The 27583-nt window shown below is 43.4% G+C and overlaps 2 protein-coding genes and 1 pseudogene across 3 annotated transcripts; 1 reads left to right on the top strand and 2 right to left on the bottom strand.

Annotated features, from left to right (window-relative positions):
* Window positions 1-726: 726 nt before the first annotated feature.
* On the bottom strand, window positions 727-2052 carry LOC142574861 (uncharacterized). Its single transcript, XM_075683862.1, has 2 exons — window positions 1766-2052; window positions 727-1129 (listed from the first exon to the last, which is right to left on the bottom strand). The coding sequence occupies exons 1-2, from the start codon at window positions 2050-2052 to the stop codon at window positions 727-729; spliced, it is 690 nt and encodes a 229-aa protein (XP_075539977.1).
* A 1448-nt stretch (window positions 2053-3500) lies between these two features.
* LOC142574293 (uncharacterized) lies at window positions 3501-4055 on the bottom strand (annotated as a pseudogene).
* Window positions 4056-15617: 11562 nt separating this feature from the next.
* Window positions 15618-22537, top strand: LOC142574292 (uncharacterized). 2 transcript variants are annotated; one of them, XM_075683411.1, is made up of 5 exons: window positions 15618-15827; window positions 17616-17758; window positions 18714-18782; window positions 19834-19914; window positions 21793-22537. In XM_075683411.1, the coding sequence occupies exons 2-5, from the start codon at window positions 17710-17712 to the stop codon at window positions 21903-21905; spliced, it is 312 nt and encodes a 103-aa protein (XP_075539526.1). In that variant the 5' UTR covers window positions 15618-15827; window positions 17616-17709; the 3' UTR covers window positions 21906-22537. The 2 variants fall into 2 exon arrangements, with proteins under 2 accessions (XP_075539526.1, XP_075539527.1); XM_075683412.1 differs by having other exon boundaries at window positions 17616-17762; window positions 21793-21836.
* Window positions 22538-27583: the final 5046 nt, after the last annotated feature.

Here is a 27583-nt window from a genome sequence, read left to right as displayed (position 1 = left end):
AAGTGTTGGGAATAGCTTGCAGTTCATTTATGTGCATGTTTCATTTTATTCATAATCAGCTTATTACAAGTTGCAAAATGTCCAGGCCACAAGTCATGGTAGCTTTACACAAATGTTGAAATATAGTGTGAATTTGCAATGTGTATTATCCATGCAGGACAAGCGGGAACCTCGTGGATATTCAAGACATCGTCTCATTCGACGAAACAAGCACCGCATATCTTCAGACTGAAAGAACTAGCATCATAGACATTGAAGCCAATCTGGTTGCCAGCAACTTTCCTACCACCCCTAGGCACGAAGATGGGAGTGGATGCTCCAGCCCCACATCAGCGCCGTCACCTGCTATCAGCGCATCATCTTGTCCACAGAAAAGGAAACGGGGCCATGATAAGGTCTTTGAAAAAGAAATAGGAATCCTGGAAGAATTGGCTTCCAAACCAGCCGACGCTTCTGAACTATTCGGGCTTTTTTATAGGGGACAAGCACAGACGAGTCCCCCAACATCTGCGAGGACAATTTGAGTTGGAACTACTGCAAGTTGCAGCTCGTTATGTAGACAATCAGTAAAGCTGTCAGTGAAGAACGGGAACTTGTCAGTCTCCTTTGAAAAAGGAAGCTAGGCAAACAGTGAAAAATAAATTAAAGAACCATTTATTACAATACAGTTTTTCTTCTGACTCATGACATCTTTTTCCAGAAGAATAGTTCAACAATAGTGAGGCACTATTCTTGCACTTCTTCATCAGCGGGTTCATCAATTTCCAGTAATTTCCACAACCAGGGAACTTTTCCTTCATGCGCAAAGTACGCTGCATGCTGCTTGCGCACCTGCAATGCCGAGTGAGCACACTTCCGTGCTTGCGTTGGCTGCAGGCCAAATGTTGCCGAATCTGTGTCGGTTGTTGCTCTCCACGCGCCGTCAATCATATTGCCATATACATCTTCATGGTCGACAAATCCAACTGGGCTATATGAAGAACGTCCATTGGACTCCATGCACAAAAAAATGTGCAACACGCACGCTGCCTTCACAGCCCGTTTGGCATTTTCAGGACTGAGGTTGATGGGGCCACGAAAGATTATGAACCGTGCACGCGGAATGCCAAAGGCATTCTCTACACATCTCCTGCAAAAATAAAGCAAAATGCCTTCACAGCAAGGCGATTCGTACAAACGACAAAATTCGGCTTTCATGTGCAAATAATTTTAGATGAGCTAAGTATACAACAAAGTCAATAAATTTGAAGTTGCGCAGCAGGGAGAAAAACTAGCTCAGAATCTGAGTAGAAGTTTGTGGCTGCAATAACAAAGCCGGAAACAGTGTCTTTAACCGTTAATTAGAAACAAAGAAAAATAGCAGGTAATTCGTTGTACCAAGTATTGAGGGGTGTGCACAATGTTGAAACCACAACTTTTTTCTGTCTCAGCTTTTGCAGTAATACTTCCCTTCTCAAGCTACCGCTTAGCTATTCTGTGTACTCATGCTGAACAAGAGTGGAAAAGCACAAGGAGAGAGCAGAAAACACAAACATTCCATCTGTGTGATCTATTTTCCTGGAGAAGTTTTTTACCCACTGCTCCCCTTTTGTTTGGTGTGGATGAATACATAACTAGCCCATTTATCTAATTTACCAAAGTTTTAATTTTGTTACACTCATACCAAGGAACGTCTTTGCATGAGAGCATAATTACGGTGTCAAAATAAACACTAGTTGAAAATGATGTACTTTTCCTTTCAAGAGGATATGGAAAATAGACACACCGTGCACGGCTCGGTCGGTAATTGAATATTCGCTCAGCAGGGTCTTCCCTATATCCAGGGAATGGTCTCATAATGTCTTCTCGCAGCTGAAAAGCCTCGTCCTCTATAAAGGCAAACGGGAGTGTTTTGTGGGAGCGAGGCAGCTGTGAATGTGAAGGCAGCTGCAGCAGACCAGCATGCAGTTGTCGGCCGATTGGAGAGCGTTTGAAGACGACACCATCACTTATGCGGCCAGGAGCCCCAACGTCGAGGAGACGAAACAGATATCCGCTGTCTGCTACAGCCATAAGCACGACTGAAAATGTGCCCTGTAACAAATAAGCACAAAAAGGCACTTTTGAGCAATAGACATGGCCACAGGAAAAAGTAAAGAAGAAATTGGATAGGAGGCAGCGTTGAGACGCAGAAAATTCCAAGGCCTAAAAACATTTCAAGTCCAAGTAATTGAATCTGTCAGTGGTTGAGCGCGTGCAATCATACACCTATATGTACAAGGTTCAACACCCCAATTATCGCATCTAAATAAAAACATTCGAATATTCATTACTTATGAATCATTTACCTTATAATTGTAGTATAGGCTGCCAGTTTGCTGGTGCCACAATCTGCACGTGCTTGCCATCCACAGATCCGAGCCAGTTCGAAAACTGCCACCGCTTCCAGAAGCCATCAGCAATGTTCCGCCACATTTGCTCATTTGGAGGCTGCAAGGATACAAGCCACAGCAGTGATGCCCATTACATGAAATAGTTAATACACAGTTTTGACAAAAGTGGTGCCTCAGGTAAAAGCCACCACTGGCTTTAAGTAAGTCTAGATAACATCACAGAATTTTAGAAAAATAGCCCGGGTGTTGCAAGAGGTGGACTCTCATTGCACAAAAGCATGTATTCACTCTAAATGACGCACCTTCATATACTGAAGAGCGAGATCATCCCACAGCACTTGGAGAGTCAAGTGGATCGCTTCTCGTGCTGTCTCCAGCCCGACACCGAAGTCCTTGGCGATGTTAACAATGGCATTACCTGAACATAGATACCTGACGCGTGCCAAGCATTGTATGCAGAAAGTATAAACAAACGTCCATTCTTCCACAGGTGTCTTTTCAGAACAACAATAACACCCAAAACCATGCAGCGCCTGTTTTATAGGTAATTTAAGCATTATCTTAAATGCAATTCTTGAGCCGTATTTTTAATCAGGTTCAGTATCAGCAGGATGGTGTTAATTCATTTTTAAGAACGAAAGACCATCAATAGATATCAGACAACCAAGGTGTTGCGCATATCTGAGTTATATCTGCATATTACATACATCTGCATTTGGCTGGACAACTTGCCTGTGAGAAATGTGTGTGTCAAATAATCAAGCACACATACAAAGTGAACAGTACAGTTAGTTACCTTAACCCTTTCCTGCACAATTTTTTCGTTTGCCATAAAATTATTCATGTTGTTGCAAGGAACCATAAAAATAGGTGTACCAACAAAAAATATCTTTAGCGGACTTTCACAGTTTCTACTGGCATAAAAAGGGTAAATTGCATATTTGCAACAACGAGCACATAAAGAAAACGTTGAGGGAAGCCTGGCTTATTGCGACTCAAACTAACATTTATATACATGACAATCAGCAAGGGGGAGCACATGGTACAATAAAAAGCTATTTCACTTTCTTGCTAAAAACGTTTTGTTCTATACCTTGAGTAATCAGTAAGTAGTGTGAAACGGTGCACTCATTTTGTAGTGTGCTATACAAAAAAGCAATTGCTCTTGTTTGTGGAACCGATATGCACTCCTCACTTAAAGCAGTAGCTCATGCAGATTCCTGTGTAGCCAGCAACCTTGCAGCGCTGCCGCTTCTTGCTCCAAAGAACCCAGTGACCAAGCTGAGGAAAGAAATGAAAATAATGAGCACTGAGACAAAGCTCCATAGTTGAGAAATAATTCCTAATCTTGCCTGACAGCCTGAGTTGGAGCTGACGATCCCCTTTTTTTTTCTTCTCCTCAGAGGCTTATTCGACTGACTCATTGGTAGGCCTTCCTCTCTTTGTCAGCGCCGTCTTCCCAGCCCTCCAGAGTGATGCAGCCAGGTCCATATTGAACTCAGCCAACGGAAGTAGCCTTTCTGCGTACTGATCCCGTTTGTTCATGACATTGCTCTTGTAAAGCAACCAAGCATTTACAGCCGTCAAGTCAAGGATGTGCAGAAAAGCAAGAAAATACCTCTTCGACCTCAGGTAGGGACGGTAAATGGAGATGAGGGAGTCCAAAAGGTCTACGCCTCCCATGTGCTTGTTGTAGATGGTGATAACTGCAGGGCATGGTAGCTCAGTCCGCTCTTTCTTTACGATTATACCTTGATGCACTTGTAGCAGGCTGTTTTCCAACGAAGGGGCGAGCAAATTCACTGCTCGGGTATCTTGCCACCTTGTACATGGCAGCTCAATTCCATCCACAAGTGCAACCCTCTCTTCAAAATATCCTCTAACTTTTTTTCGTTTCCTGCTCGCTAGGCAGGCTCACACCAGGCACCCGGTTTGTCCGCAAGGTACCAATGCAGTGTACAGAGTCTTTTTCTAGGTACCGCTGCAAACCTGGGCAGTTGAGATAGTTGTCGAAGTACACTTTGTGATGTACGCCTCCTGGAATCGTTCTACTCAAGCGAACATTTCCACTCGCTCCACAGTCAGGCACTCCTGAAAGTCTTTGCGCCGAGTTCTCCTGTCCGGTATACACCCCCAATTTGTAGGATAAGCCGCTCACACCGGAGAGTTTGAAAACATTGTAACCCAATTTTTTGGGCATCTTGGGACAGTACTGCTTAAGGGAGCTTCTGCCTTTGAAGGGCATGAACTGTTCTTCAATAGATAGCTGCTCTTCAAGAGGCGCAAGCGACAACTGTACATTGATGTTATTAACTAGAGGACGCACTTTCGCAAGCCGATCCCTTCCTGGAGCGTCCTTTGGACCGAGGGTACTATTGTCAATGAAGCGTATGTTATGCTTTAGTTTTTCAAACCGACCCACAGGCACGTTGTCAGCCACTTGGCTAACCCTGGTATCTGCACTCCAGTACCACCTTGAGTTCCTCATTTGAGTCGCCAACATCCACATGCACGTGCCAATAAACACTTCCATCTCTTCTACGGTGGTACAAATGGACTGACTCGCGTGTTTCTGGAGCGCATACAAATTGCTCTGATCTGCACTTAGCGAAATCAGCGAGCTCGGGAAGAGAAACTTGAAGTATTGGAATGGTGTCTAGTTGTGAAATGTACTCTGGGAGTTCACTTTTCCCGGAGAACTGAGCTGTCTGAGGATCTCTCATTAAATTCGCCTTCTTCCAAATTATGCTTTTCTTAGCTTGTGTAGGGCGCTGGTCAGGTGTTGTGTCATTTGCTGTACCTTCATCCTCGTCGGAGCATGCACTCGACTCGCTTGTGCCGTCATTTAGCTTTTTGAGATCAGGTTGAACATGTGCAGCCCAAACAGACAGCAATATACAGGGAATAAAATTACTGGTAAAAGAAAGCGAAATGCAGATATAGAAAACAGGGTGCCTCTGCATATTGAAACAAGACGGAAACACTATGCACGATGTCTTCGCGTTGTAACCTAAAATTAGAACAACGGAGCGCAGACATAACGGTGAAGCAATAACGATGCGAAACGGCAGCGTGCGTGCGCCCACACCCTGATGAAAAAATTCGGGCATTCCACCATGCAACACACTGCACACAAGATGAATCAAAACAGACACACACTCGGGGTCGTCGTCACTCCCGAAAATTTCGCTGTCTTCGCTATCTGCCGGAAATCCTCGGCCATGAAAGCGTTTAGGATTCATTTCTACTTTGAGAACAAGAAACAAACGCAGTGAGCACGTTGTTGCAAATTGGCAACGTAGAAACTTTCCGTCAGGAGAAACAAACTATTGCGAGAAAATAATGTTTTTTTTTTGGCATCCACACTATTAGAAGGATGTGTTACACAGCTTAACATCTTTTTCCACAATTTATTCCGTTGATGAAGGCATTTATAACTGACAAAACTTGCCTGCATAACTGCGTGCTGGTGCAAACAGCGTCCACCATATTTTTTTGTCAGAAGATGAGCAGAATGAGCACATAGGGCAGCAAAACAAGGCGTGTTTTTCAAGCTATTGTTGCAGAAATGCAACAGCGTGTATAGGAAGAACCAACTACACTTAGCTTTTGTTTTTATAGCCGTTTATCGGTTTGTTGCATATATGCAACAAGGTGCAGTAAAGGGTTAATATCATAGCCAGACGCTCGCCAGATGAGATTGGCTCCTGAACGACGTGCGTCTTTGTGAGCCTTTCCCGCACACGGCCATGAATTAGATCAAAGATTTCGGGGGTCACTCGATAATATTTGAAGAAGAGCTCCGGATCCTGTTCCCTCATAACCTGAAACTGCATTTAACAAAGACATAGGCTTCAGGGCCTCATTTCTTATCGCTAATGATCGCAAGACAATTTGAAATAATATCAGTGTATGGTACTCGCTCTCTTGCTCTCTTGCTTTCTTCTCAACCATGCAGGCCGCACCCACATAGACCTCCTGACCCGCATTTGTTCTTGCTCCAGTATCAGCATCCCCTTTATTAGCAGCAATCGTCTCTTCTGCTCGGTAGTAAGCGGCCAACACTCCTTTTTCCAGGCGAAGTTGTAAACAAGCAGTGCCCTCTCAGCATGCGGAAGGTACATAGTCGCAGTTTCGCACACAACCTTGCAGCTTGAAATTAAGCTTCGTAAATACACTTCGGAAAAAGATGTCGCTGTCTAATTACCCGAGGACTGTTTTTATCGTAATATTCTGTAAGTTTATGGGCATATAGTATATGCAGTAAAAAAGACAATTCATGTTGTTGGGAGCTAGGTTATCTGGCAACCCGGAAAACGCGGCGCGAAAGCGCCGCTCCGTCTTTTCGTACGCGTGCTCGCGCGTCGGCGGCAACGCAGTCGTTTGCCGCGCGTCACGTTTTTCGCTCGCGAAAAACGCGCCATGCGGTTCCGGCTTTACTCATGTTTTCACCAAGAGCAAAATAATGTGATAATGTGTATTTCCGTTTCTAGTAGAATGTTATTTTCGTTCTGCCATTACAACTTAATTTTTTTCAGTAGTAATGAACATGTCACGCCTTTCATACACTTTTGTGCAGGTTTGTGAGTAAGTTCTTGTTTCTTTTTTAGTTTGTACGGCTGTCAATAAGACAATCTTAGCATTTTATAATATTTTTAGGTATTTTGTGTATCACTGTTTTGGCCATTAGCAGTGAATTTTCCCTTTCTTAAGTTGTCATGACCACGTCATCCACATCGTCCAGTTTTTTGCCATTCTTAGTGAGTATATCAGAAGCTCTCAGTGCGCATATAAGCTCTTCTGCACTTTGGCCTTTAGGGCGTTATATCAAAATATTTTATATGTGTGTATATAAAACGGCCTTCGCGTTTTCTTAAGTTTCGTATTTTTTTTGTTATTTCACTCTAACTTTTGTATTATTTAGCAATCCTGTACGTGTCATGCATTTTTCACTTTTGTTTATTTTCTGAGCATTTATCATACGAAGTTATGCGAAAATATTTGCTGATACGGAAGCCAATAACACGAGGCTAAAGATCTGTTGTGTTGGAAGTGGAATTGATATATGTTCTGGCATATGCTGGCATACTTAAAGTATGGTAAAGACTACGTGCATGTTAACGCATAAAGAACCCACGGCGCACAACGCGACAGTTCACAAACAATGCCTGGGATAGCCCACGCCACCCCCCAAAATACGCACCGCGGTCAGGCAAAAATAAAGCAGAAGTAAAGGCGTGCGGGGCATGGGGAAGGGTGGAGAGGGAGCGGTGCAGGTCGTCATAGTAAAACCAAGGAGCGCTAGGGTAAGGAGGGGCCGCGCACCTGCTGTGTCTGTTGCCATGACAACGTAACCAATCATGTCAGTCGCCATTGTGCCTAAGTGTCACCCTCATGGTAGGGCCGTAACTGGAGGGGACCTTCGAGCTAGCGTCGTAAGAGCGTCTGCTCAAAAGCAGCCAATGGCACTCATGCACAGAGACACCGCTGGGAGGACGCTGCCAATTATATACTAGCGGTAGAAACCTAAAAATACACGAATGCCGTTTCAGAGTCATTAAACGCTAATTTTACCATGAGAAGACAGTGGCGCAGATCTTTGCTACCACAACGGTGGCGAAAACTTAGTTGTCGTTGATTTCGTCTCCTTTTCATTGGAATCAGGGCTATACAGTCTACATAGGCGACCAAAATTATCTCTGCCTTGGCGGATATTTTTTGCTACGCACAGTTTCCCAAAGTGACTGAGCACCGACAATGGACCACCGTTCAGCAGCCCACAGTTTCAAGACTTCATCCCGAAGATTCGATCTGGGGGAAGACGTTTGGTTTATGATCTACAATATTCTTTATGACTCGTCGGTCGAACATAAACGAAAATTACTGAGCGCAACTGGTCCGATCGTTTCTTGTTCGAGCGCGTGGTGCATGGACCTGCATCCTCAGGCGACACTTCCTTATCGTCGATTAAACGCCGATGGCTCGCCATAGCCCCCCCTCTCTAGCGAGAGAGCCGGAATGGGAAAGAGCAATCTCTAGGCGAGAATGTAGTGTTTGTTTCGGCCAAGTGAACGCGTCTAGTCTGTGGATGTGGTTTGTCGTCGTCAGCAGGTACGACATGGCCAGCTTGATGTATGGCCAGCTTGATGCGGTCAGTCGAAACACTGTCTTCGAGTCCATTCGGCATCAATACGGTTGTGGGCATTGCGGCAGCAGCAAAGGCAATATGCCTAGAAATTCTTTCTGCTTCATGATACAGGTCACGGCTGTTCTTCGGGAATCATCCGACTGTCCACAACGGAACACAAGACGCCGCACGTGTCGATAGGGTTATCGTGAGGCACCCTGCATCAACGATCATCGACAGCTGCCGGGTCTCCGAAAGTGCACCGTTCATCCAGTCACACACTGAGACAGCGTGGCGATTGACTGGAGCAACGACTCATCACGTGACCCTTCCGAAGGCTACAAAAGCATCGCCGGAAACCTGGATCTTCAGTGGGCACTGCGGCAGCAACAAGGGAAACATGCCTAGAAATTATTTCTGCTTCTTGATACAGGTTAGTAGTTACCTACCTGGATATTGTTACAGAAGCGATAATCGTTACTTGCTGCTGCTGCACTGCCCACTGGGTGTAAAATCTTTGCTAACATGTATTTATTCACTGCTGGTTGATTTGCTTGTTTGCGGATATGTTGAGGCGTACCCTGGTCCCGGGGATAGCGAAATGTTGGCTAAAATCTTAGAGGGCCAAGGCAAAACACATTCCTGCTTTGAAGAAATACAGACAACTCAAAATGCAATAGAAGAGAAGATCTCTACTCTAACGGAGCACATAGACAAAGTTGATAAACAATTATAAAACCTCACGGCGCTAACCGCCAAAGTGCACGAAGTAGAAGCAACAGTTACAGGATTAAACAAAGAGATTGTATCCCTGATGAGCAAGGTAGATAAGCTAGAAGATAGAAGCCGCCGAAACAACCTGGTTATATATGGCATAGAAAAGCCACGTGGCGAAACTGCAGATGGCCTATTAAAAAAAATTGAAAGATGAAATTTTCAAAGACACACTACAGGTTAAAGTCGCGGGAACCGAAAAATGTCATCGAATCGGGCAGAAGGCCAAAAATAAATGCAGTCCAGTTATTCTAATGTTTCTGGACTACCGAGAGAAGATAGCTGTATTAAAGAGCTGTAACAAACGTAAGGGAAGTATGGTGTCAATTTCGGAAGGCTTTCGCTGCAGGATAAGAGAAATAAGGAAAAAATTGTGGGGCACATCAGCTGATGAAAGAAAAAACAGATCCAAAGTTAAACTAATTTTTGATAAACTCAGCGTGAATGTCGTCATGTCGGGTGGAACGAAACTACTGGTTCACGCTGTAAGTTAAGCAAAAAGGCTAATTGACGGCAGAAGCATGACGCACAGTCGCTGAAAGTACTTAATGTAAACTGAAGAAGTGTCGTTGACAAAGTTGCTGAGCTGGATGCATTGTTGTTGACCCATAGCATGGATATAGCCATCCTCACTGAAACTTGGTTAAACGAGTGTATTTATGACAGTGAATTTGTGCCCACTGGATAGAGCGTACATAGAAAAGACCGCGAGAGTAAGGGTAGTGGGGTGGCTATTCTTTTTAACAAATCCTTAGGCATGAAAAGAATGCCTGATATGCCTGGTGTCGGGGCTGTCTTCTGCAAAGTGTATTGTGGTAACACGAGGCATGTTATAGGCGCTATTTACAGGCCTCCTGGTTCTGATGTTGGCATCCTCAAAAACTTAAGGAAGTATCTAGACACAGAAGTCAGTCTTGGGGACAAAATAATCCTATCAGGCGATTTCAACGTGCCCGAGGTGGATTGGTCAACATTCACAGCCCGAAACCGAAATGATAATCACTGTGAAATACTGATAGATATGGCCTTCGCGTTCGACTTACTGCAAGTATATAGTTCAAAATTACACCAGGATTCAGGGTAACTTAAAGTCCATACTCGACTTGTTTTTGGTAAGTGGTTCAATTACAGCCGAAACTTCCTGTGAGGTAATGCCTGGTATCTCGGACCATTCTGCAGTATTGCTAGAATTGACTGGCGCAGCAATTAAACGTAATATACCAACGTCTAGTTTTCCTAACTTTTCACGAGCAGATGATGTCTCTATCATTGACATGCTTTCCTTTAATTTAGATATTTTCTCATCCTATTCTGGAGATATAAACAGTCTTTGGCATCAATTCAACATAAACGTAAAAGAATGCATCGATAAATATTTTCCCCGTATTGTAAAGAAGTCGAAGCGCAAAAACGCCTGGATCTCTCAGGACTCAGTGCGGTTACAAAGACAACTCAAGAGGCTAAAGAAAAAAACAAAAATCTACAAACTATTCCTATAGTGCGCAGAAAATAGCGGATATTACATTACAGCTAAAAACACAAGTACGAACTGACAAACAACGGTATTTCGGAGAGTCCGCACCTAATGTTATACGCGCGTCCCCCGAGCAATTCTGGCGGCACATACATGGTAAAAAAAATTTGACTTACTTTACAGTAAATCTGCTGGTAATTTGTGACCGAACACTTTTCCGTTAATTAAGAGCGGTCATTTCCGTAGAACGGACAACTGTAAAAGAGAGACCGTAATATAAGATACGAGTGCTTCTGTACCTAGAAAACGCAAGACTGTATTCTGAATCTGTACTATAACCATTAAAGTACGGTGCTTCTCGTATTCAGAAAACGTAACACACTGTATGCTGAATCTGTACTATAACCGTTCAAATACAGGTGCTTACCGTCTTCAGAAAACGAAAGACTCCGTATGCTGAATCTGTGCTATATCACTTAAAGTAGAGGTGCTTCCCGTATTTCGTCTTGCAGAGCATATCCATTGGTCGGAGAATGTGCCATCGGGGACAAAATTACCCAGGACGTGCGAGAGTCGACCGAATTTTATGGTGCACTATTTGCTGGGATCAGCCGTGCTAACACCTGCGTTCGGAATGTGCAGATGTGACCCACTGTTTTCAGCAGTCTTGAACAGAAATGCAATTTGGTCGATGTTTGCACTTCCAGGGTACTTTTGTCCACGATAGTACATCTCCTTTAATGCAAATGTCATGAAGGCATCTCATGGCCGCAGCAACAGGTAACTATTGAGAAAATTGTCTTGCCAACATACTGACAAGGCTGCAGAGATAAAACACTTTGCACTTTGTGATATGAATGCATTGCATAGTATATATACAAAAAGGTGCAACATTTCAGTCCTCAAGTTCTTAGATCACAGAAGCAACTTTATTTTCTTCAATCACTCGTCTTGCACTTTCCTGGTGGAAGTTGACCTTGACCCCAAATGCTTGCAAGGATTAACTTGCTGCTGTTAGGAGACACAAATAGTATTCATGAATATCCATCCCAAAGAAAGCGGCGAAAGAGTATAATCACACAACACGACAAAGCAGTAATTTTTGTGTTAGAAAAACCTGTAAGTAGACCACCATTGTTGGAACAAGGGATTTCGCTGTAGCCAACATTTCGACATGGGTGCTTGTCATCAGGGTAGCAAATGTTTTCCTTGGCTTCTTTTGGATGAGGCATAGCTCACTAGCCCCTAGCCTCATTGGGGGAGAAGCTGGTGCATACAATAGGTCAACAGAAGTCAAAGTGTTAAAATAAAGGAAGGAAGGGTGTGCTTAGCAGTGGTGAATGTGATGAAGCAGGAATGAGCACTGCTGTCAGTTCTTGCTAAGAGTAGGCGTGACCAAAACAGGAAATGATGTACAAATGTAAGCAGTCATTAATCCAGTAGACCTAATCTTCCCAGAAGACAAAATATGTATTAAGATAAACAGTTTGCACATTTGAAAAAAAGGAAACGAAGAATTAAGAAAAATAAATTTTCTATCAAGATGCATCGGGTTATCACTGTAAATGGTAAATGAAGGCAAATTATGAATACATATTTTGTTGAAAACCGATGAAGAAAAGATATATTAACCAAATATTAAAAAATATGGTCATTAAAATTAAACTGCGTATGACCATAAAGTAGTAAAGAACAGCCTGTGAAAAAAATGGGATGGACAATATGATTATCAGGTACAAGATTGCAAAACCTCCAGCTCTGTTTATATTCCTGCTGCTGTTGATGGCTTCAAGATCCTGTCTTCCAGTGGAACCTTTGTCTTACTTGAACAAGGAAATGGGTCATTTTTAAACAAGTAAGTTCAAATGCTGTTCAAAGCTTCAACATTATTACGAAGAAAGAAAATGTTATGGGCAGTTCTCCTGGGTGTGCCTTCATTCACCAGTTATTTCCACAGGTGTAAGCTCAAAATTTAATGGTCTAAATGAACCTTAGCTCCTGGCATACCATTAGCTGGTCTTTTTTCAACGCAGATGCCTGCACATTCTATGTGTTGGCAGGAGCGCTAGCGAACTACATTATACTTGTTGCCACAACTAAAGTGAAACTTGGTAACAGTGAGTGAAAAAAAAACAGCATTCCACAATACTGATTCAAGTCATATGGCAAAGTTGCTCATGTACACCCCCCACACCACATAGACCCAATTATACACCCCACTGACTCTCATGGTGTCAATCATGCTATTTTAACACAAGGCATCAAGTGAGGAGAATAAGGGGATAAGAGGGCACAATTCTTTTTGTTAGAACATCAAATGTGCTTTACATCAATGCTACATTCCAACTAACAGAGGAGCAGCTGGTTTGTGAGATAGTGACCAATGCATACGAAAACTAATGACATGCAGCAGAATGTTGACGATGAGGTGTTATGCGTACAGGTGCACTCTTTCACACAAAATGACATCCTGCAGTCAAACCTTGTGCCAACATTTGAGTTTGAAAAACACCACAGTGGAAAGCAGAGTGCTAAATTTGTTGAAAATTACTAAAAAAATATTCGATTATTCATTATCCTTACTGTTCTTTAAAGATTCACAGACCCTTCCCTACGGGTGCTGAAAACAGGCACCCTGCTTTTAGTCGTAGCAACAATGATCTGTGGCACAGACAAGAAGAAATGCTCATGAAGTTTATGCAAGAGTATAGCCTACAAATTACACCGCGTTTCACATTCGAATGTGGTAGAAGGTGAAGACGAAAAAACTATTTTCTGGTGGACGATGCATACCCCAAAGCAGAAGAAACAAGTGTACCCTAACCATTGCTGTTGCCGATGCCTGTGCAGTAGCAGTTACATATAATATGGCAGTTACAATTCTTTTTGCACAAGCACTGCAAGCTGCTGCCAGTATACCAGTACACAGCTGTAATACATTTAGGGCAAGTTAAAGCTCTGTAATGGATTTATCTCATATGACGCAATTGGATTGCAATATTCTGCAAATAAGTGAAGCGCGATGTGCCATGCCATACAATGAAACACCATTGAAGAATCTGAATCACCACCTGGGCAGTGATGAGGTAAAGAGTGTGTTCTGTGTAAAGTAGTGCACCTGTATAACCTAAAGCTGTGGAGAATGCATTTAGTATCAGGTGTGAAGGTTTCTAATTTTAATAGCAAAGTAAAAACCTCCATGCAATTTTGCAAAACGCAAACTCCCTTCCTTTTTGTTGTTCAAAGGTAACGACACACAGGGCCATATGTACATTATGGGTTTCCTTCCCAAACAATCAAAGTGAATAGCACCCCCTGAGTGTTATGTGCCTTCTGTCTCACATTTTCTGTCAAAAATTGTTATGTCGGATGCTGCGATCGGCAGAGAAACGGATCTCTGGAGCAATATAACGTATTAAGTACTGTGATCTCAGTACTTTCACTGCTGTTTAAGCATTATTGTGTGTTAAAGTAAAAAAAATGAGGAATAAATACAACGTGTATATTTAACGTCACAACCCTCATGAGGTATTTAGTAGTCTGGATTATAAAGTATTCCAGATTTACAACGCAGGACAGATTTTATTCCACTGAAAGAATGGCATCATGCCAATGATTCTTGCATTTGGTGCTATATTTGTTCGTATTTAGTTTAGTTGGAATGTATGTGTGCATTGTCAGCGATATCGCTTGACATGTTTTAGATTGACTATTTTTCCAATTCCCACATCAAAGGTGTTACGATAACGACTGCTATCTGACAGTCGGATTAGGGAGAGAGCGAGAGAGCAAAGGCGGGATAGTTACAGTGGGATTAGGTTTCTGAAATGAGAACTACGGTAAATTTACAGCACGACGACAGTTTCATGAGGACAATGCATGGCAACGGTTTTTGATGACAATGTAATGACCAAGCTGGAAGGACGAAGTTATATTGACGAGGAAAGAACGATCACGATGTCAGCATGACGCTAGTATAGAAACGAAGGCGTGATGACTGCAGGGCGGCCGCGCAATGAGGCTAATGGCATGACAATGGTACGAGGAGAGGGGGATGTCGACAATGGTGTGATGACGACTTAACTACGAAGACTGTACGACAACGATGGCGTCACAAAGATGGCATGAGAAGAGTCGAAGAACGAAGCTAGAATGCCGACGATGACGACGTCATGACGGCCTCACTGTGAAGGCATGACAACAAATAGGTGACGGCTGCTTGAGATAGACGGAATGGCAAGGACGGCATTGCGAGAGCTGGATGCTGAGCCTGGAATGAAGATAATGCAATCAGAATGATGTCTTCAAAATCGCCATTACATATCAATGGCCAAGCTACCAAACAACATGGTAATTGGGGCGGCGTTGAAGGTTTGTTTACAACTGCATGGCCATGGTCAGGAGATGATCCTTAAATGACGATGCAACGATTAAGACGGCATCACGAAAGTTGGATGACCCACCTGGGCTGATCACAGCACGAGCACCGCGGTGGCATGAAAACCACGAGCTCATAGCTACACTCTAAAAACTAGGAAGGGTATCGCAGGAGTGAGGCTGCCGGTTCACTCTTCAAAGCGTCGTTTTACTCTCGCAAAATGTCGAGGGGAGTGAAGTGCATTGTTCACTCTGTCAGCAAGGAGAGAGTGAAATGTGCTTTTCACTCTCCCCTTCAGAGAGAAAGAGTGAAAAGACTCTTGCGACAATAGAAAAGAGAGACTCTTGCGGCGATAGAAAACAAAATGTAGCGCAATCTTCTGCTTCAACTGCAGGTGGCTGGCCCCGAACCTGGCAATGTATCATTCATGCACGCTGAGCAAAAAACACATCGTTTTGCTTCTAAGCGAACAGGCCGCCGCAGTTCAAAGGAACGCGTAGCGAGCGCTCTACTTTTTCACTCGGAGTGGCTCCACCGCGCGCGCGCGCGCTCAAGATCGCGGAACAACACAGCACCGGAGAAAGGTGAACCGTCCAGCGAGCAAAGGCCAGCCGAGGGAGATCGTGTTTCAGCCATCTCGCGTCGCCACGAAAACACGACAGTCGTTCGTCATGCCTTGGATATAACAACAAATCCTCCACGGTAAGTGAATTCTAACTTAGGTGCACATTCTCCGTATATGTCATGCTATCGCCAGGAAGTCGTCGCTGCGCTTAGCCGACGCGATTGACAAAGGACTAGGCATACGCGCTGTGTCTCTCGATGTCGATCGAAAAAGCCAGTCGTCGCGATAACTGCATGTGATTTTATCCCTTTGCCGTTGTCCGTAAGAGCTTTAAAAACCGCAAACGCTGCCAGAACTATGGTATGTTCAATAAGACGCCAGGCGAGAGGACGCTTAAAATGGTTAGTTCACCAGCCCGTGATCCCGAGCCTATGCGGAGCGTGATTAGCGTGCGTTTTGTGTGTTTGAATTTATTCAGTTTGACAGTCTACTGTGTACGGAACGCTGTTGAACTAAGGAATCACATAACAGAAAACGTCATTTTGCTGGCAGCATGCTTTTTTTTATAAATAAACCGCGCGCTTGACGGTGTCTCGCGCAGGGGGAATCTGCGACCACTGAAGTTACGTGCAGCACCAGTGCTAGTTAGAAACTTTGCCGCAGGCATTCAGCTGCATGCTGCAAGAGGTCAGTTGGGCGCGTTATCTTGAAGTTACTTAAAACGCATGAGGAATCCATGTTTTATGCTGAAAAAAGTATAAACCCCATATAAGCGATCTTGCGCGCGGCAGCTACAAGCGACGCGACGGAGATGGCTGTCGCGTTCGCTCGTCGCCTACAAATCGTACTCCGTGCGAGCGACGATTTTGAGCGACGCCTCCCCGGTGTTGCCGGCATGAGGGCTGCAGTCACGTGTGACGCGTGCTTTAGTAATTTACGTTGATGGATTTTACTATAAAAAGTAGCATAAAATATTTCCGGAGGTCTTGCAGTACGTCCTTATCCTTGCACGTATAAAAATTGAATCATTTGTTCGTTCCGCGCGACAATCGGTAGTATTTGAGCGATGTATGTACATCCAGTTCCGGCTTCGCGCTATTGGCTAGTCGCTCATAGCACTTCTGGGTGACGAGCGACGGTTTCTAGATTTCCAGAACCGAGCCACCTGTTCAAGCGACGGCCCGTTTTGTCGCTCGAAGCCGTCGCTCGTCGCCGTCGTGCACTAAATCTATCTCACTGTGTTTATCCCAAAGACTGAACTGTTTTTGCTCATGTTGAAATGGTGTGATTATAGGTCTGGTTTTGTCTCCTGTTGCGGTTTTCGTGCACGGTGCGAAACTGAAAGGATGCTTATGTCTACGAACTCGGTGAATTGTCGAGCAGCTAGTTACGCATCGGCATCGAATATAACGGCTGCTGTGTGGAAAAACAATTGCAGGGGCGCTTTGCATACGCTTATTGTTTTGAACATGCCTGTGCATTTGCTAATATGAGTTGGCGTGTCAGAGTTATGTCATATGAACAGCTAAATCAGCCTTCCTCTGTGGGTTACAAGCGTAATGTGTGCATTTTGCTATAGCATGGCACACTGGGCACGTGCTTAGGATGTGTCACAAGTGGTGTTTGCGATACACCAGACTCATGACAGACCTATGACGTCTGAAAATGACCAATATTCTATTCATTAGCAGGAGTATTCTAACATTCATGAAAAACAAGGATGAACTGTGATTTATTTGTTTTTTTGCTTAAATCTAAAAATTGAAGTTAGTTTAGCAGTTGACTGTTGCAGTCATATGGATGTTTTGCATGCATTTCACTAGGAAGACTAAGAGCTAAGACTTTTTTATTGCCATGGCCTTGACTGTCTTGATCTTGTTTTGCACCATGCCCTTGTGTTGACTTTTCCATACGATATTTTTCAGGCACCCGCTTTATATAACGCAAGAAGGCAGCTGCAGGGACACGAGGATGTGAAAGAGCCAGTGCAGCGCGACTTCACGTAGTGCAGAGGAGCCAATGCCAAAAAATCAAAATACATTGGCATGTTATTTGGACAAGAAAACTAGTATGTGGGTATATTGGGTGTACCATTTGACCAAATGTCAACAAAATCAAGATACAGTATGTTACACGAAGATGAAAATTCTCACGTGCTCCAGGCAGTCATCTTAACATGGTATATTTATGTAATGTCTCTGATTGGAAAGTCAAATCAAGTATGTTCTCTGGAGACAAACACATAGCAGCAAGTGTCATTGAAAAGTTAAAAATGTGTTTTAAGAAAGCTGATTAGTTCTGAGAAGTGAGTGCTTTTTGTCTTGACTCTCAACAGATATATCCATGTGATAAAAAAATAGTGGTACAATGAAATTGCATATTTGCTTAGCGACATGATACATACTTGCAATGAGCACGGTGCCTGTGTTTACTATAAAAAGCAACAGCCCATGCTTGGTTAGGTTAGGCCCACTACAACATGCAGGCATGGGTGATTGGCGCTTTTTTTATTTCTGTGTCGTGAGGTTTATTGACGTGCGTATAGGTGCAGTGGCACGCAGTATGGCTAGTACAAAAAAAGGGGGAGGGCAGATATATGTAGCTCACTGTACACGACACAGGGCAAAGGGAATCCGTGTTCAGCAACTATGTTAAATGCCATGTACGTAAATTTTACAACACTACTCGTTCGAAGCGCGCAGGTGCATATTGAAGAAAAGTTTCCAGGGTAGATAATTTAGTTCGTAATTTACACTAATTTTGCTCTAACCAAGAGACATAATAATTCGAATATACTGCACGGAAAAACCTAGAGCGAATTGTGTGTCAGTTTCGTGTGTATACATATAGTCTTTCCTATGCATCAGGTTTTTTGCGTAATGCATTAACAGTTGACAGCCTATCTTATGATGTGTACTCTGTTTACATTACAGTTGCTTATTAGTTTACTCGTTTGTTTTGCGACTGATGAAATGCCGGCACATATATTTTCAACATTTGACATAACCCTGTATGTTTTGCAGGGACAACCCAGGACGTGCATTTCTCAGCACCCAGTCAACTGCCAAAAGTGACTCAAACACAGGCCACCAGTAAGTGGACATCAGTTGCAATTTCACATTATGCAGTTGGCGGCTGCCTTGTACGGAGGCTTTTTTTTAATGAGATGGTGATGTCGTTCTAATGTACATTTTGACCACAAAGGTGCGATCATGTCTCACAGAGGCATATATGGTTGCTATTCTCTGCGAGGGACTGTTCTCGTGTTCGTGAAGCATTTGTGTTTGGCAGTATTGTCGCCCAATGAGTCGGATATAAACACTAACTCGCCACTGCCGGCAAGTAGTTGCGAGAAACGCATTATGACGCTGTAAAGTTATTTCATTAATTCGAAGGAAAGTTTCGCAGCAGGAAAAAAGGTTGCTATTCCAGGTAAACATGTCTTTTTCTCACAGGTTATTCAGCCAAACTGTGGATGCATGAAATTCGTGACTTATGAATAGATTTTAATTTATTCTTTAGTAATGCTTCTAAAAGAGACTAGAAATAGCATGTGACTACCTCTGCAATCAGCAGACCATACATTTACAGTCATAAGTGGCAGTTCCATGCAGTCTCGCACTTTATATAACCTTTCCTTTCAGCAACATTGGAACTGGTGGCTGCGTTTTCAGAAGGAGAAGTGCACTTGACACTGTATATGTATGTGTGAATTCGGTTTTCTTCGTATGTGTCGGCTCACTGACAAACTGTGCAAAAATCTGTTGTACCATGAGCCTGACGAAGCCTTCTGCTGCTAGAAATGCGGCACTTCGTATTTTATAGTACTGCATGACATTTAAATCAAAGCTACCACATAAAATGATCAAGAAAACTAACCGCGGTTATAGCTGTTTTCCTCAAAGAACGCTTGTCCTTTATGGGCTGTGTTAATCTGAGCTCTCCACCGATGTTTCAGTAGTATTATCCCTTAGTGAGTGAGAGACTGGGGCAATTAATCGTGTTAGTGTTTAAGTGGTGTCCTAATTATGTGCATTTGTTCCAACAAAGTTGTCTAGATTACTTTATTGTGTAGTGTAAAGCTTATGAAACCATCAGCAACTACTGAGTTGCTAACACGCATATGGATTTGTCACTATACAGGTGGAACTCGGCTGTACCACTGCAGTGCTGCGGAAATTGCCTTCACCAGCGGCTTTGCAACAGCTGTTTCGCAGCATGTCGGTACGTGTTAATTTATAATTATGTTGGGATGGGCTAGTATTATGGACCACTGCTACTCTGTATTGTGACAGATCCATATGATAAGGGATGTAATGGGCACAGCGAGAACCTTTGAATTTTTTACTATGGTACATAAACAGGCTCTCCTTTTCGTCACTCGAGCAGGAGAGAAGGGCATGCAGGCACTCCTGAATGTACATATATTTCGAAACATGGGAGAGACATATACACACACACACACACACACACACACACAAACTATAGGCGGGGATGTTCCATCTTTCATCTTGAATTGAATTGTGCAGCGCAAAAATACAACACAGACCACAGAGAAGCACACTTGTTAACAGGTTTGATACACACGTTAGTTCAACAGATTTGATACTTCAAGTGTGCTATTTTACACAAGGGGGAAGGGAAAGGGGAGAAAATCTGAAAAAAAAGTGGAGTGGAAAAAAAGCAATCGTGCCAAAAACCATGAGAAGCATCGCGCAGCCAGGATCACCAGCAGGACATCTAAAAAGCACTCTGATAAAATTACATACAGGACAACCTTACGTATAGTTCGTTTCAATCAACTCAGATCACATGCAGCCATTACTGCAATCAAGTTGTTTCCTTATGTCATATGAGGGAATGATGTGGGCCCAAAAAACTGTTTAGAGCTGAAGGATTATGTTCCATTCTAGCCTCATTGCCTGCTTTTTTATCATATTGTTATCAGCTGCTTATGTTAGGGACAAAAAGTAAGAGTACGAACTGTTTCCCGATTCGCCATTCCACACAACATGTCTTTGTGACTATATGTACATGCAGATGATCCATAGTTGAAAAATATTCAGTACAGTAGAATCTCATTACAAGATGCACTTGGTCGTAAGAGACATCTGAAAATGGTTTGGTTGGTTTTCCGATGTTTGCCACGTTAACAATACTGTATACAAGAGACACCTTTGTTATTAAGGATGACTTTTTAAGTATTCACTACTTCGAAGGGACACAACCCAGACACATTCACATGGTACACGCCATATGGACAGTGTCGTCTTTTCCTTGCCTAGTACACCTGCAAATGGTACGGGACAGGCCAACACCAACGAGCTCTGTTGCTGCCGCGCTGGCCCGTCGTCCTGCGAGGAGTGGCGCTAATACAACGGAACTGTATGGTGACTCGTGTTGAAGAGCCTCATAGGGAGACCCTTCTGTTGGCGTTTCTGTTCTTTGCCCCCATTGGCTGCCCACAATGGCACCGCGCGCAACGCGACGAGGAAGAAGGAGTGTGTGTATTTGCTTGCAGGCCTTGCCGGCAGTCGTACACTTTCGTTCGACCAATCGACAGCACCGGAAACTGGTGACATCATCAGAGACAGCCTGGTGACGTCAGGACAAACTGGGGGTGCAGGATAGGTCCAGAGAGGCGCACGGGGTCATTTTCTTCATATTGTGGTGCTCCGGCAGTGCTACGCACTCTGGCATTTGGCTTTTTCGATCGTGGCGGCATTCTGATTTCGATACGCGTGTTTACTTGAAATGTTCAAAAAATGTCGAGAAGTGGTTTAGGGGCCTTTTAAGCCACCCTGAGCATTTATTCCTTCAGATATATCAAAACATACTTTAGTGATGATGCATAATAAAGTGATCTAGTCTGGCTCCTCAGTGTCTCAAAATTTTTGGTTTCGAGAGACATGTTTCCCGTGCCTCTTGAATATCTTCTGATGAGGCTTTTCTGTAATATACACAAACAATTGTAACTCCTCCTGCAAGTATTATTCATTAAGCCCGGTCACTTATGTGCAAAGCTTGCGGTTAAGTCGATGTCCGTACTTTTTAGAGCTATGTTTCTTAATTCATGCTGTTCTTATTGGTTCTTCGATGCAGGAGACAATGCCTACGAAATTATTGGCCCTGATCATGAGAGCCCGCAAGGGGCAAACAACATCTCTGTTGCAGAAGTGAGCCCGGTACCACTTGGAAGTTACCATGACAGATGACACGGCAGCAATAGATACAGAGACTGCCACGTCTAATGCAGCTGCAACAGTGTACGAGGCAAGCAGCAGCGCGTCAGCATCAGCAGCAGTGTCAGAAGGAACCACACCAGGCCTGGTAGAGCAACATGTGTGCTATCACTGACTTTTTTTGTAGTGGATACAACTCATTTGCTCAACATACAAAAGCTTTTCACCACGACTGTGAGCCAGTGTTATTGTGCAGCAAGTGCAAGACTAAGTTAGGTGTTATAACACAGTACAAGCATCACTTTAATATATGCAAATGCAAACATATTACAGTTGTTGCCTCCCCAGCCAGCCCACATAGTGACAACAATGTGGAACACATGGTGGGACACACCTCTCCCCCATTACAAGATAGTAGAGACTGTCAGTGTTGTTGCTAGATTGACTGGTCTTTGTAGGCAACTAGAAGGACAACACAGGTGTCATAAGATTGTTGTTGATGTTGTTGTTGAAGAGGTAAAAAAGAAGTTTGATGCAGCTGAAGTGCCAACTGATATTGAGCAAATCAAAAGCAACCACCTGAGAAAGCAACACTATCGAAATTTGGGTATCTATGTGCCGCCAACTCTGGTAAGGATGGCATAGGACAGAAGTGTGATGAAAATCACACAGACACTGCTAATATGAATAATGAATAATAATGGTCAGGACACAGTACTTGCGGTGTATAGTTGAATTTATACACTGCCAAGACATGGGCTGTATACGTACCAAAAGAAATGTATGTCATTATATTGTTGTGATTATTACTGTTTGGATTTTATTAAACTGTAATAAAATCGTTTCTTGTATCTATTGAGGTATGGCAATTTGTCATGCAACCAAACTGAGGACCTGAACTTGTGCATACAAATAAACAGCTAATTTAAGAGTATACTGCTCATATTCTGCTAAACCAGTTTAACAAATCTTGTACTACAATGCTGGAAAAATGACAGAGTTGACTCGGATGTACAGAAAAAGTTCTGCACTGGCTGAAGGACTGCCCCACACTGGAGTTCGTAATGTTGCGTCTATTGGAGTAGAGCAGAAAGTGCACTTCTATTAAAAATGCGACAGTCGGTGCAGAAATATAAGGCAGACGAGCGGATGTGGCACATTTTTTTCAGGGCCCTCCATGCCTACTACTGCATTTCTAGTCTTCCTGTGCTCTGCGTATAAGCCCCTGTTCAGCCAAGGTTTTTACTCCATGACAGTTGTTCTACTGGGTTCGTAGTAATATCGAAGAAAAAAATTCAATGGTTTTCAAGGACTTTCGAGGCCCCGACACAGTAACTTCAAGGACCTCGTGCAATGTGTGTAGTAGTTTGGACAGGCAATAACTTGTTCAAGAACACCGTTAACTTTAAAGCAAACAAAAGAAAACAAAACAAATCGCATTTCAGTGATTTCAAACATTTGAAAGACTGCTAATTTGCCTTTCACCGCCCACCACTAAACGCACACGAGGAAGCATTTCAAGAAAGCGCTCAGTTTTTCTGCAATAGCACAATTAACTACTTGGACCTGCAACATTTGCAGTTTTTGAATACTGTTTGGTTTGACAGTGTATGTGATGTCATCTGTTGCCTCAGCTTTTTTCACCATCAAATAAGCAACAGTCATTTCTAATTTCTTTTTATTGTGTCTGTCGCTCTCAATTTACTCTTCACGGCTTCCCTTCGAATGCCTCAACTGTTGAGCTTCCTGCTTCTGCTCCTCCAAGCACATTTGTCGCCGGTTCCATGTGCATAAAACTGGTATCTGCAGCTCCTTTGTAATTTCAACTTTAAGGATGTCGCTTTCTTTCTATTACCTCCAGAGACAATTTTCTGTGACATGCGAAAGAGTTTCACAGAAGGGAAAGAAAGTGCTTGGCAATGTCTGCTAAGTCTAGCCAAGTGAACAAGTTTAAGGACTTTCCAGTACTTCTAAAAATTCAAGGGTTTTCAATGCCTTGAAAATGGCATTTTAGAAATAAAGGATTTTCAAGGATCGCTACAAACCCTGGATTCTAGCACCTAAATAATTTTACAAGCTTATTTTGGCATGGAGTTAGGAAACTCATGCTTTCTAGCTAACGCTGCACTATCTCTGTACAGTGAAGCCACGAGAGCGCAACTATTTTGGAGTAAAGAAAAATACTGAAAGCTTTTAATACCACTCTTCTTTTTTTCTATGGAGCTTCGTACTGCCTAGTTAAGTTTACGAATGTGCCTGGTTTTGGCGGGCGTTTCTTCGACATTTTCTGGAAGAAGCAGATGTCTTGCCCCCGTATTCAGAAATGTATCTTAATACAAAGCTCATGCTTGACTTGATATAAACGACGCCTGGTGCGAACGTCCCCCAAGACGCTCACTGCCTTTCTTTTGGTGCGTTCACGACTTGCGTCGTTTAGATCAAGTCAAGCATGGGCTTCAAGTTATGATGCATTTCTGCATATGGGGGTAAGCGTGCACAATTCCGGGCAACGCACTGTGCCATTGACACCGAGAGAAAACGGGGAACACAGAGTTAACCACTTAGGCTCCTAAACTTTCGCGTACCTGTGGTGTGCGTGTATCGTGGAAGAAGAAACAGCGCAAACACAAGGACGAAAAAAAGCATCAACCACACCAGCGCTTCGTGGTGTGGCATGTTTTTGCGTCGTCCTTGTGTTGCGCTGTTTCTTCTAAAATGCTCAACCAACTAGCCGGCAAGTCCATCCTGTGCATATATAAATTGAACACACGCATGAGTGTAGATGGTCTTCGAAGCTTTTAGAACGAGCACTGCCACAGGATACGAGCAGTGCACGCGTAACAAGTGGACACATTAGTCATTTAAACATGCGTGCCAATGCATTTGACGCGGCTATCGGCATAAGCAGTCTCCAAATGTTGGAATGCATGCGCTTCAAAACGCTAACGATCCGCTGCTAATGCAGGACAACAGCTCACAGCGGACTGAACCAAACTCTAAACTAATGCACTTGAAAAGAACGCCTACACGGCAGCGTGAGGCACGTCGAAATGCCTGGTACTGGCGTCGCAGTTGCTCACCAGTATACGCGCGAATTAAATTCACATACGTGAATGGTTGGCGCAATACTTTGTATCCGCGTATTTTGGAGAACATGGACTGGAGAAGCACTCGATCATGAGCTGAACGGCACATTTGTTATTTTCCTGCGGTGACGACAAGCCGTGAATAGTTCTCACGTTGTCGTCTACGTTGTCTTCCTTCGTTAGTCGTAGCAAGGAATGGAAATGATGCAAACGCACACGTATTCCAGTACACAACAGCACAGCACACTGCAGAGAAACCCCACCCACCACAGCCGATTCATCAAATACGTTTGGTATATATATAACCTCTAAAAGAACACGATTGGGCGTGGCGGCGTTGTGGTGTAATGGTTATGATGTGTGTTTTGAATTGTATAAATGCGAGTGTACGCGGGCTCGAATTCACATGATGTATAGAGCATTGTGATTCTCGATAAATATGTGTGATTCCCTTGACAATTGTATTCTAATTAGATTGTGTGACCCCTGATTGTGAAATTTGCGAAGATATTTGCAGATTAAGTGTTAATTCCCTTTTTTCTCTCGTCAGTGGCGTTCGTGACGCATACGCATAGGCCGCTTCAGAGCAGTCACGCCTCACGGTAGGCAGCAAATAGCCAGGAAAAAATGACTTTAAAATCCTGCATAACTTTGCTCACGCCTATTCTGAAGGCCGCTTGGAATCGGGCCAGTGTCTCTGAGGAGCCGCCTAGGGAACAGTATATCAGCGGCCCTAATTTGATCCGATTTCCTGCCTGCTTGCGTGACCAGGACTTGGCTAAGAGGGTATTGGGAAGAGTACTAGCACTCTGTTCTGAAGGAGTACAAGCACTCTGTTTCGGGGAGTAGAAGTACTCGGTCTGGCGGTGTACTATTAACCCTGCGGGGAGAGTATTAGCACTCTGCGGAAGAGTACTAGCACTCCCTGTGGGAAGAGTATTATCGCACTGCGGAAGAGTACTAGCAATCCCTTGCGGTGGAGTAACAAAACTCTGTCAGGAGGAGTTGACCTACTCTCTCTCAAAGAGGGTCGATCTACTCTCGAAAAGAGAGTGAAATATGGGACAAGCAGCTACTCCCTCAAAGAGAGTGCCCGGCACTCCCTTAGATTTTAGAGTGTAGTCCGCGCATTGAGCAATCTGAGTATGTATTGCCTTTTTAATGCGAAAGCATTTTATGGCCTTTCAGGTAGGAAAGCTGGCGTTCTCCGCAACAACAATCCATACGGGATCCTGCTCATGCCAATCTTGTCATTTCCCTTGAAAGCATTCAGAACCGCGCCGCCCGTTTTATTCTCTCAAATTATTCACGTCATTCTAGCGTCACGTCCATGAAAAGAACACTAGGTCAACCTGACCTTTGGTTACGTCGTAGGTACTTTCGTCTCTGTCTTTTTGATAGAATATGATACTTTAACCCTTCTCTTAAAGAAAATATTTTCAGCACACCAAGTTATATTTCGTCTCGCGTCGACTATCAACACAAAATTGATATGCCATTCTTCCTTTTTGCCAAGAACAGCCACTGAATGGAACCGCCTTCCCGCCTCCACAGTCTCAATTTGTGACACCACTAATTCAAGATCGCTGTTCAAAGTGTCTTACAGTTTGATTTTCTATTCTTGCCCTGCACTACAAATATTGTTTACTTTCACCACTTCTTTCTGTTGTGCCTACTAGGCCTTGAAAGTATGCATAATAAATCAATAAAATGCGACGTTATCAGCGTCTTGTATGACGTCAGTATTGATACAGAAGGTAATAAATAGAACAACGTTAATTATGAGCAATTATTGGTAAATAATGTGAAATAAAGTGAATTAGGGTGGAATAAATTAGATTAAGGTTCGTACAATCTATAGCAAGGTGGATTACGTCAGGTGAAGGTAGAGTTGTGAAGGACACGTGACAATGTATGAACTAACGTATCACGGTCACGTGATAATTGCAAGTGTACATCCGTGAAGTCATTAAGTTCTCGCATTATCTTTTTCTAGGATTCTGATGTTACTGGCATGACGGCCACTCAAGAATGTATCATCGAGAAAAAGTACGCACTTTCACTTACAATTTCATTATCATTATATTTTGTGCTCACAGTAATATTATAATGCAATTAAACACTTTTAAGACAAACTGCAGTAGCAGAATGAAAACACGCGAGCGACTTGCACAATTCTGCCCGAATAATTCGGTGCGCTTAAAAGCCCATCAAAACGTGGCGAAATTACAGAAGCTGCCTGGATACATTGCTGAACAAACAGGGACGTGCTGTTAGACGAGCCTCTGCTGTACAATGGCATCAACGTACAATTTGCTTGGTGAAGACATAACGAATACATTTATAGCGGCGAGATCCCGCTGGAAGTTCTCAAACCCGAATCTCCACGTACCTTGCCTAAGTTATTCAGAGTTTTACTAAGCTACTGATCTGCTTTCTAAGCGCATCCTCGGACACAGTTTGTAAGGCTCAGCCTATGTATTAGGGGCTGGTGTCGTCAAAGCTGTAATTGCTCATCCACAGCATACGCTCTTACAAACGCAGTCTTCAGTCGCCTCATGAATGCTTACACTTCGCCGTCGCACGACCAAGATGTAAGCGCCTTTATCGAGCCACAATCTCGCT

Source organism: Dermacentor variabilis, chromosome 3 (assembly GCF_050947875.1).
Source record: "Dermacentor variabilis isolate Ectoservices chromosome 3, ASM5094787v1, whole genome shotgun sequence".
Classification (NCBI taxonomy): domain Eukaryota; kingdom Metazoa; phylum Arthropoda; class Arachnida; order Ixodida; family Ixodidae; genus Dermacentor; species Dermacentor variabilis.
The sequence above is the reverse complement of the archived record's forward strand: the minus strand, read 5'-3'. Positions and strand labels throughout refer to the sequence as shown.

Excerpts from the sequence above, each read along its gene's own strand:
- LOC142574292 (XM_075683411.1), top strand. The coding sequence starts at position 17,710 with ATGCCAAAAAATCAAAATACATTGGCATGTTATTTGGACAAGAAAACT. Across the intron at positions 18,783-19,833 it reads GACTCAAACACAGGCCACCA|GTGGAACTCGGCTGTACCAC; the intron begins GTAAGTGGACAT and ends GTCACTATACAG. Across the intron at positions 19,915-21,792 it reads AGCTGTTTCGCAGCATGTCG|GAGACAATGCCTACGAAATT; the intron begins GTACGTGTTAAT and ends TCTTCGATGCAG.
- LOC142574861 (XM_075683862.1), bottom strand. The coding sequence starts at position 2,052 with ATGGCTGTAGCAGACAGCGGATATCTGTTTCGTCTCCTCGACGTTGGG. Across the intron at positions 1,130-1,765 it reads TACCGACCGAGCCGTGCACG|GAGATGTGTAGAGAATGCCT; the intron begins GTGTGTCTATTT and ends TTATTTTTGCAG.